The sequence below is a fragment of the Crocodylus porosus genome, unplaced genomic scaffold, assembly GCF_001723895.1.
Source record: "Crocodylus porosus isolate Cpor-Errol unplaced genomic scaffold, CroPor_comp1, whole genome shotgun sequence".
Taxonomy (NCBI): domain Eukaryota; kingdom Metazoa; phylum Chordata; order Crocodylia; family Crocodylidae; genus Crocodylus; species Crocodylus porosus.
Genome location: NW_017728909.1, coordinates 28,852,403 through 28,861,551, shown reverse-complemented (window position 1 = coordinate 28,861,551; position 9,149 = coordinate 28,852,403). Strand labels below are relative to the sequence as shown.

Genomic DNA, 9,149 nt, shown 5'->3' with positions numbered 1-9,149 from the left:
AACCAGCAGCACACTTATAGAATGGGAAACTCCCTTCTTGAGAGCATGGAGGCAGAAAAGGATCTTGGAGTCATGACTGACTCCAAGATGAACATGGGCTGACAATGCGAGGTCACGGTTGGCAGGGCTAACTGGAACTTGTCGTGCATCCACAGGTGCATCTCAGGTAGGGCCAAGGAGGTGATCCTCCCCCTCTACATGACACTGGTCAGGCCATAGCTGGAGTACGGCGTCCAGTTCTGTGTGCCCCACGTCAGGAGGGATGTGGACAACATTGAAAGGGTCCAGAGGAGGGCCACCCGCATGATTCAGGGACTACAGGGCAGACCCTACATTGAAAGACTGTGGGACCTGAACTTGTTCAGCCTTCACAAGAGAAGGCTGAGGGGGGACCTGATGACTGTCTATAAACTCACTAGGGGGGACCAGAAGGATTTGGGGGAGACACTGTTTCCCCTAGCGCCCCCTGGCATAACAAGGAATAATGGACACAAATTATTGGAGAGTAGATTTAGATTAGGCATCCGCAAGAACTACTTCACAGTTAGGGTGGCTAGGAGCTGGAACCAACAGCCAAGGGTGCTGGCTCCTACCCTGGGGATCTTTAAGAAGAGGCTTGATGCCTACCTGGCTGGACTCATTTGAGTCCAGTTTTTCTCCCGCCCAGTTGGGGGGTCGGACTTGAAGATCTACAAGGTCCCTTCCGACCCGACTTCTATGATTCTATGATTCTATGAAGGTCATCTCTAACTACAGTGGATTAAGACAAGACCCTTGTGAAGCAAGATTGTCCCACGTCTGCCCACTGTCGGTTTGGTCACTTTGCTCTGAAGCATGATGCTATGTTAGAAGCAAAATGCTGGGCTACATAAATCCAGTGTGGTGGACTTGTCCAGTATAAGCTGTCATGACACCTGCATCTTTTCAGCTTGACTGAATGGAGACTGAGAGATTTCTCTCTGCAGGAAACCAAACTACTGGGCTAGAGTGAGGAATCAAACTCTTTCCCCAGGCTCTAATCCCTGAACAGCAGTAAGATGTAGCCCCAGCAAACTTCAGGGTTACCTTGTTTATTGTTCATAAGAATTGGTGATTTACTTTCTCTAAAACACTGTAATCTTCTGAGAAGGACAAACCTGAGAATGAAATAATTGTTTACCTACTTTCCTGTCATTTTTAAACAAAATTTATTGAAGTATAAAAATGGGGAGAAAATAAAGTATACAAGTGAGCCAACCCAGACTGCCTGCATGCAACTTCCAAGTCTATATTGATTATGCTGGTGTTACATATAGCATTGTGCATTATCTATCCTCATAGTATCTAAATACCTCACAACAGTATATTTATCCTCTTACCTCATTCCTCCATGTCTCTAATACTGGGTAGTACTATTATCCCAGTTTAACATGTGATGTAGAGAAATGAAGGCCAGACTCCTAAAGGTATTTTGGTTCCTAAAGTTACAGACTAGCACCTTGCTTTGGAAAATCCCAATGTGGATATTTTAGCACCAGTGTGCCATTAAGGATCTAGCCCCCAGTGGCCTGCCCAAGCTTAAACAAAAAGTCTGTGATAAAGAAAGGATTTAAATGCATGTTTCCTAGGTGGCCTAATGCCAGGACTGTGCTTCATCATTGCACAGTGATTCAGACCTATTAAAACTGAATTGGCTTTTGTAATAGGAAGTCAGAGGCTCCTGTTACTTTAAAGGGAGAAGCAACAGCGGGGCAGTCCCCACATGGAAAACACTGCCCATTTTGAGCTGGCTGTACAGGAGTAGAAGCTACAAGTGCCTATTGCAGAGCTAGCAGCCCAGCAGTAGGACAGCAGGGCAGAACCCTGCTTGGGAAGCAAGGTTACTGCCAATGCAGCAAGAATAGCAGCTGAAAGCTTCCCTGAAAGCTATCCATCAGGTCTAAAATGAAAACCCCTGTGGGTGGCTGGGGGGCCACCTGACCGGAAGGGGCAGGGCTTAGGAGGTACATAAGGGTAGTACCTGAGGACATATGGTGAGTCTAGCCCTGCAAAAGGCAGGAAGAGGAGCTCTTGAGCAAGATGGTTGCAGGAGAGGGACTGACTGATACCTGAGTTGCCTGGAGAATTGCAAGAAAGGAGCTTATAGTTTGTAGGGAAGTGTAACCCAGTATGGGGAGAGTTTAATTATATAGCCAGTAGGCTTGTGTTTATGTTCAGATTATACTGGTGGACTGGGTATGGCTATAAAGGGTGAATGAGAACCAGCAGGGATGCCTAAGGAGCATTTGAGGTCTTGAGCCAAGCCAGGCTCAGGGGCACAAGTCACAGTGGTGCCAAAGGGACATGTGGGTGTTCTGGGGCCTGTTGCAACCAGGCTCAAGACAGGCAGACTGAAGCCAGGAGGGTTAAAGCCTGAGATAGCAGTAGCCTGAAGCCAGGAGGCCTGGGGACCCAGAGCCCAAGAGGGGCAAAACCAGGGCTGAGAACCCAGAGCCCAAGACCTAGTGCAGTGGGCCTAGCTAAAGGAGAAAAGCTAGAGAAAAGGGGCAGAAACTGGGAAGGCCAAGGCCCTGACAAAGGTGTGGTAGCCTATGGAGTCCAGATATCATACTGGGGCACGGTGCCCACTGGAGTATTTAACTAGTAACATCTGTGAGGCATATGCATGGCTGTAGGAGTGGAAGGAGAACATAGATAGCCCCTATGGCAATAGGTGCCCTGGAGGCATGGATGGGCCAGGAGGGCCCACATGGCATGAGAGGGGCAGGACTGGGACCAGCAGGGTCTGGGAGGGATCTACTGGCAGTAAGACAAATGAGCGCTTACTCTTGGACCTTAAGACATCCTCCTTTTTTTCCTGCCAAATCAATTAAGTCTATCAAGGTATGGCAGGAGAGAGAAAAAGGAAGGTACCTAGGGAACTGGAGTGGGGCAGGAGTCACATGGCCACCAAGGGGCCTCATGGCTGCTCCTGGAGGCTTGATCCTGTTCACAGATTCACTAACTTTTTAATTTTCAGCTCTTCATAACACGCACATTTGGGCTGAAGTCTCTTGCATGACATTTCCAAAAATGCCTGTGTGACTTAGGAGTACAAGTCCCACTGACTTAATTACTGAAATGACTAAAAATAGCCACTTCCATAGCCCTTGCTTGCACTGACTAGAACTACTTCTCCTCCCACCCCTCCCCAGTGATTGCTGAAAACTCTGTGTAATGGGGAGCCAAGGGCTCCTGTTTCCTTAAGAGGAGAAAGGTAATGGGGCAAAGCCTGCGGCTGGGGATGAGCAGCTCAGCAAGGGCCAGTGGCCAACAAGCAATCAGCTGAAGAAACATGAAAGCAGGATCCCTAAAGCTACAGGTGACTACTCAGGAGCAAGCACCTCTGCAATAAGCAGTAGACTGAGCCCACAGACATAGTCAAAGGGGAGAATGCGGGGATGGCAGATGAGGGAGGCTGCCCATTGAGCCAGGGACAGGTGCAGCAGGTCAAGGAGACACCTGACCAGAAGAGGTGGGGCTCATGGAGTATAAACCCTGCCAAAACAGGCAGTTTAGTTTCCTTGTCTGCAGAGAAAGGAGTTTCTGAAAACACGGGCTGCTGGAAGAAAGGCTGCAGACCTGGGAAGCTAGGTGCTGGGGGAGAGCTAACTGAGAGGGAAAGTGTTCATAGCAATATAGCGACCCAATGTGGGAGACTGAGTCCTAGTGTGAAGTGGTTTGCTTCTGTTTTGACCAAACTTTTAAGAGTTCAGCTTCTGTTGAGTCCTCCAAAGAAGGGCAATGGCTTTCCAAAGTGCCCAGCTGCCACTATGGCAGACCTTCAAGCATTTGTACCCCAAGTGCTGAGCTCCTGTGAAATCTGGCCTGATAATGAGTGGTTTTCAAATATTAAGTCTCCAGTGCCCACAGGCCCTTTTTCAGCTACTATTTGCTTGTTGTTCCACCTCTCCAAATGAATTTGGAGCATTTGATGCCTAGTATCAAATCCAAATCACACCACTGTTTGTCCTATTTTGCCAACTGAGAAGTGAACCATAGGCTCAGAGCACTAAACAAATAAAAAATAATGTGCAGCCCCAATGAGATGTGAAATGGTGACCTAAAGCCTCTGCTGGTGTCACACCATAGCTTCTTCAAAGTCCTGTGTAAACAGGAGATCAGCATTCCTGTCTCTCAGAAAAGCCATCTGCCCAATTTCACTAACTTACTGCTTACGTCCAATTTCTGCCAATTCTCCTGCCCAATTTCACTAGCGTATACCTTATGTCCTATGGAGATGCCAGCCTTAACTCTTCCTTAATCTTCAGCATACCATTTTAATCTTTTCCCTCCCATTTCAATGATCAAACAGAGCTGAAACTATCCATTTGCCATTAGTCATTTAACCAAATTCTTTTGCTGCTAATACCCACTGACAGCTCTGACAAGCCCGGTGAGTGATGAGCCGAGGACTGATTGAGTCGGAACGTAAACAGAGCACGTAACACAGTGGTATAGGCAAAGTGGTCTGATCTGTCATGGCCTGAAGTTCTGAGACATTTAGTTGGTCTTGAACAAAGTGAAAAAGTTATTGTTAACTTCAGCCTGAACTTACCCACACTCATAGGGCAGTTTACAAACACATCGTGACTCCTGCAGTTTCTCCCATGGCTGACATTTAGGTTGTGTCAGTTCTGTTTTCACAGTGGGCACTACAGAGAAAGAACACAGATGAATGATCACAGGTCAGAAAACCAGGTTGGAATCATCCTGCTAGTCGGGTTAAAAAGGCATTGGATTATAATATTCTGGCATGACATTATAGCTTGCCTCTTTTGTGGCAATTTTCTACTGCAAAAAGTGAATCGGTAGAATTTAAACATATAATATAATATACACTGCTGAGAGCACAGTGCTGAATATTGATCCAGCTCTCAGCCCAGAGTCAAACCAGGTGGGGGAGGGGCACTGTATATAACCTTTAACTCCCTTCACAGTTCTACAGTGGCTGCCAATTTCTGTTAAATTGAGTAACACTAAAGAACAAATTAGTAATGTTGACAACTGCACCATTGTTATGCTTAAGTTTTGGAGTTATCAGCTACACTGATATGCATGCTGGAAGGAATTACATGTCTCTCAATATGGTAGTGCAGCCAATGAAATCTAGAAGTGTCTGCATGCAATCCTTTATCTAAACTGACTTTAGCTAGTCCTTGTAGAACTCTTGACATTATGCTTGGATGGTAGCCTGAGCCAAATGTAGAAATGAAAAACAGGTTTGCTGAACTAATATTCTTGAGGTTTTTTTCTAGCAAGTAACATAAGACTTTTCTAAACCCACATAGTGCTACACAAGAATGATGTTCTATGTGCCAGACATACTGTATCTGCAGTACTCTACCTTTTACAGCATGGCTTTAATATTGCTAAGCAGAGCTGCATTCTTTTTTAAAAGTTCACACAATTTTAGACTTATTTCAGCAAAATACTCTGAGGGGAGGGGAGGCACAGAATTGCAATGCTCTGTAATACAAACACTAAACTTAGTCCTATCTGAAATTCTACTGTAATATAATTGTGTTGCCCCCTTTTGGAAGATTACTATAAGACCTGATCTTGCTTCTCATGTGTAGTCATTTCCTTAAAATAAACTATTGACTACTGTCTTCACTGCTTTATGTAAAGCTAATTATATATACACATGCATAACAGATATTCTAGCTTTTCAATTTTTGCTTCTTAGTGTTTTTTCTAGTACATTAGCATTTCCTAGCTTAGGTATTTTCTTTTGTTTGCATTATTCTTTTTTGTACCCCCATGCTCTTTGTCAATGAAAGTATAATGCAAGGCTTATTACATATGCCTGTATAAGGCTGAACTAAAGCCATAGCCACTAATAGACTGCAGGGGGTTCTATGCAGCCCCTGAGTATAGTTGTCCTTTGAACATCACTGAAGGGAATTGCAGCTTTCACATTTTTGTAAGTTTCTAATCATTATCTGTACAAAGGGTTGGAATACATGGAGAATACATGGAGAAACACATGGAGAAATACATGGAGAAACACAAGCTGATTACAATCAGCTGGTAGGGTTGAAATGAAGAATAGCTTGCACTTCAACAATTTTAGGAACAGAAGTTACACACAAACTGGTTTAAGTCATCAGAAACTGGTTTAAGCCTGTGCACTGAACTTCTGTTCTATTACATAAACTGGTTTAAAAATGGCTGAAAATGGTTTAAGATAAACATGGCTGAATGTACTATCAGACTTAACTGATTTGAGTCAAACAGGTTTATGAAACTTCTGTCCCAGACCCCTTCCTGGTTGAAGTTTAAATCACAGTCCCCTAGCATCACAGCATGCTTTCCAGCCCTGGGCTGGGTTATGCTGGCTACTCCAGGTTGGGGGGATGGTAAGGTAGGGTTGTTTCTCAGTTTAATCTCTGCTGCTTGGATTAACCTGCAAAGACTGAATTGATTCAGCCTCAGGCCTTTTGACTGTCTGTACATAGCTTAAAGGAAGGCAGCTCCATCTGAAGTGTATCCCAGGTAGCTCTTTTAAAGCCTTAGGTTGGCCATATGTGGTAGTGTGATGTGGGTTGAGAGGAACTGGGTATGTTCCAGGTTGTGGGGCAGAGGGAAGGTTACAGGATGGTGGAGTTCTTATGAGGGGCTTCAGGTCAACTCTTGCTTATGCCTTGCTTCTTCCTTGATTGTGGACAAACTTGTGGGGGTGGGAATGTCCTCCCTGCAGCCAGCTGAGGCAACAACAATGGGAAGGAACTACTTGCTAAAATGTTAGCAACCTAATTCTGCCCCAGCCTGCAGGGAGGTGTGAGGGGGCATATATAGACTCCATGAGAAGCTGTACCTGGGGTTAACATCATGATAATTGCAGCTCCTAAGCCATGAGAGAAGTAGCATGCAATCCCTTCTTATTCACTTGGTGTAGAATACTGCAGTACACTGAAGGAAGTACTGATAAGTGTTTTATTCAGACCAAATAATACAGTGGCTTACCTCTTCTCATGCACTGGATACTGTTCACATCAGGAGACCACTTGAGACTGGGCTCACACATTATAACAGCTGCCCCTTCCAACTGCATACTGTGCGGACAGGACAGAGTCACCTTCTCTCCTACCTGGTATGAAGTTTTTTGTGGCTGTCCCTTCATATGCGCCCCCAGAACAGGTAAGACGCAAGCAGTTTCTATGGAAGGAAGCATTGGAGACAGAGAGAGGAAAGGTGAGTCAGAAAGCAGTTCTACATCTCCTAGCTTGCCTTAAATTTCTTTGGTAAGTCTATTGTCCCTGCCTAGTGAACTGAACAAGAACTCTGCTCTGTTGCCTCACATGTGTACTCTACATAGTGTGGTTGATAAAGTACATATGCTAGTTATGGTGAGTCTTGATCACAAAATGTCATTCCGTAGGAAATTAACCATCTACTCCCATGTGCATTGTCTAGGTATACTTCTACCTCAGGAGTATTATGAAGGGGTTAACTTGTATATTATGAGAATTTATCTCTTAATTCATTCTCCGCTTCTAGAGGGGGGATATGAAGGAGGAGTTCAGAGCACTTCACTCCTATATAAATTGAATAGTCATTCAGTTACCTTGATGAAAATCACAAGGGCTTATAATCCCTATTCTCCAGAATATAGACTAATTGCCAGATACAGCCAGGACAAAATTATCATTCTAGTATAATATGTGAATTTGGCTAGATGCATTGTGAGATTGTTTTCAGTCTTTGATTTCCTCCCATCCAGACTTTAGGGACCAATTGTACATTCCATTATGACAGTTTCTTCATTCAAGAAGAGAAAAAAGCAATTTAAGTCTGATTCTGTCTTGAGAGCTAGAAGGATGCAACTGTAGGATAAAGCTTGACTAAGTTCAAAAGTCAACTCTAAAATAGGACTTTTCAATGAAAACCAGTTTAAACCTACTTTGGCATTGCCTGTTCCCAGCGTGCCACTTTAAATCTTCGCCACACTTAGCAGCAGGGTCACCGACAAGAGCATATCCATCTCTGCAGGCATAAACAACACTTCTCCCAACAGGATATGAGTTTTCAGCATCCTGAAAGAAAATGAATAATGGAATCTTTAGATCCATAGTGAGAGATATGTAAGAAATGCCAAAAATATTGAACTGGTATTGATCCTATTTAAGCTAAAAGGAAAATGTTTGCAGAAAAACAAATGCAAATAAGTCGACTCTAAATAAATTTATAATACAAATTAGAAGGCATCTCATGATCCATACACTGAGGTGCTACAACAGTCTTCCAGTAGAAACAGTGTGGGGTTAAAAACTTGAACTAATTTCAAGATAGAGATTGACCAATTTTAAGAATATCATGGGATGTCTACAATTCCAAGGAAATACATTCAGTGACCCAGGAGGTGCCTTTCCATCCTATATCCCTAATGTTTTGGACTTCCAAGAAGATCTGAGAATTATATTGGCAAACACAGGATGTTTTTTGTTTAAAGAATGAATGAATGAGCATGAAGTTAGGAACATACATTTGGAATGGGTTGCCTGGGTCACTGAGACCAATCTAAGGAACACCTGCAAGTGCAAACCAGAAGGATTCATGAGTGAGGAGGAAAAAAAAATCCTTCCTTGCCGCTGCAGGTGACCAGCAAAATGCCCAAAACCTGGGACTGCCAGGTACTTTTGCATTGCTGCAAAAGTCTCCTCTATCCCCCAATGTAGCAGCTGCAAATTATTAACACAGAACCAACTGATTTTTGAACCAATATTCCTTAATCTATCATGCTGTGCCTTCTATAAACATCAGAAGATTGATCTTAACATGATTCAGGTTCTTTGCCCCCACTGCTTTGTGTGGAAGGTAAGAGAAGTGAGATTTTGGAATTAAAAAATCCTCTAAATTTCAATCTAAATAATTCCCCCCAAGTTTGTCAGGTCTGTAGTATTGGTCAAGTAAAGGCTTTAGGATTAGGCAATGGCATGAACGATGCATGCCCCTGGTGGCTGGGGGGGTACGGCAGCAGCGGGAGGGCAGTGGCGGTAAGCGGTGGAGCTCCTGCAGATGCTAGTGGCACTGTTGGTAGTGGAAGGGGAGCGGCTAAGCACCGGCTAAGCGACCACCCACAGTTGTCAGTGGCAGCCAGCGGGAATCGCAGACCACCCACGGATGCT

The 9,149-nt window shown here is 44.2% G+C and overlaps 1 protein-coding gene across 1 annotated transcript in view; it reads right to left on the bottom strand.

The window, feature by feature from the left end:
* Positions 1 to 9,149, bottom strand: part of C7 (complement C7) — a 52,330-nt gene that overhangs the window by 8,293 nt on the left and 34,888 nt on the right. The window contains exons 14-16 of the mRNA XM_019532003.1: positions 7,925 to 8,057; positions 6,988 to 7,179; positions 4,577 to 4,673 (exon numbers count right to left, since the gene is read on the bottom strand). Of these exons, the coding sequence (XP_019387548.1) occupies positions 4,577 to 4,673; positions 6,988 to 7,179; positions 7,925 to 8,057 (422 nt within the window). The remainder of the gene's footprint in view (positions 1 to 4,576; positions 4,674 to 6,987; positions 7,180 to 7,924; positions 8,058 to 9,149) is intronic.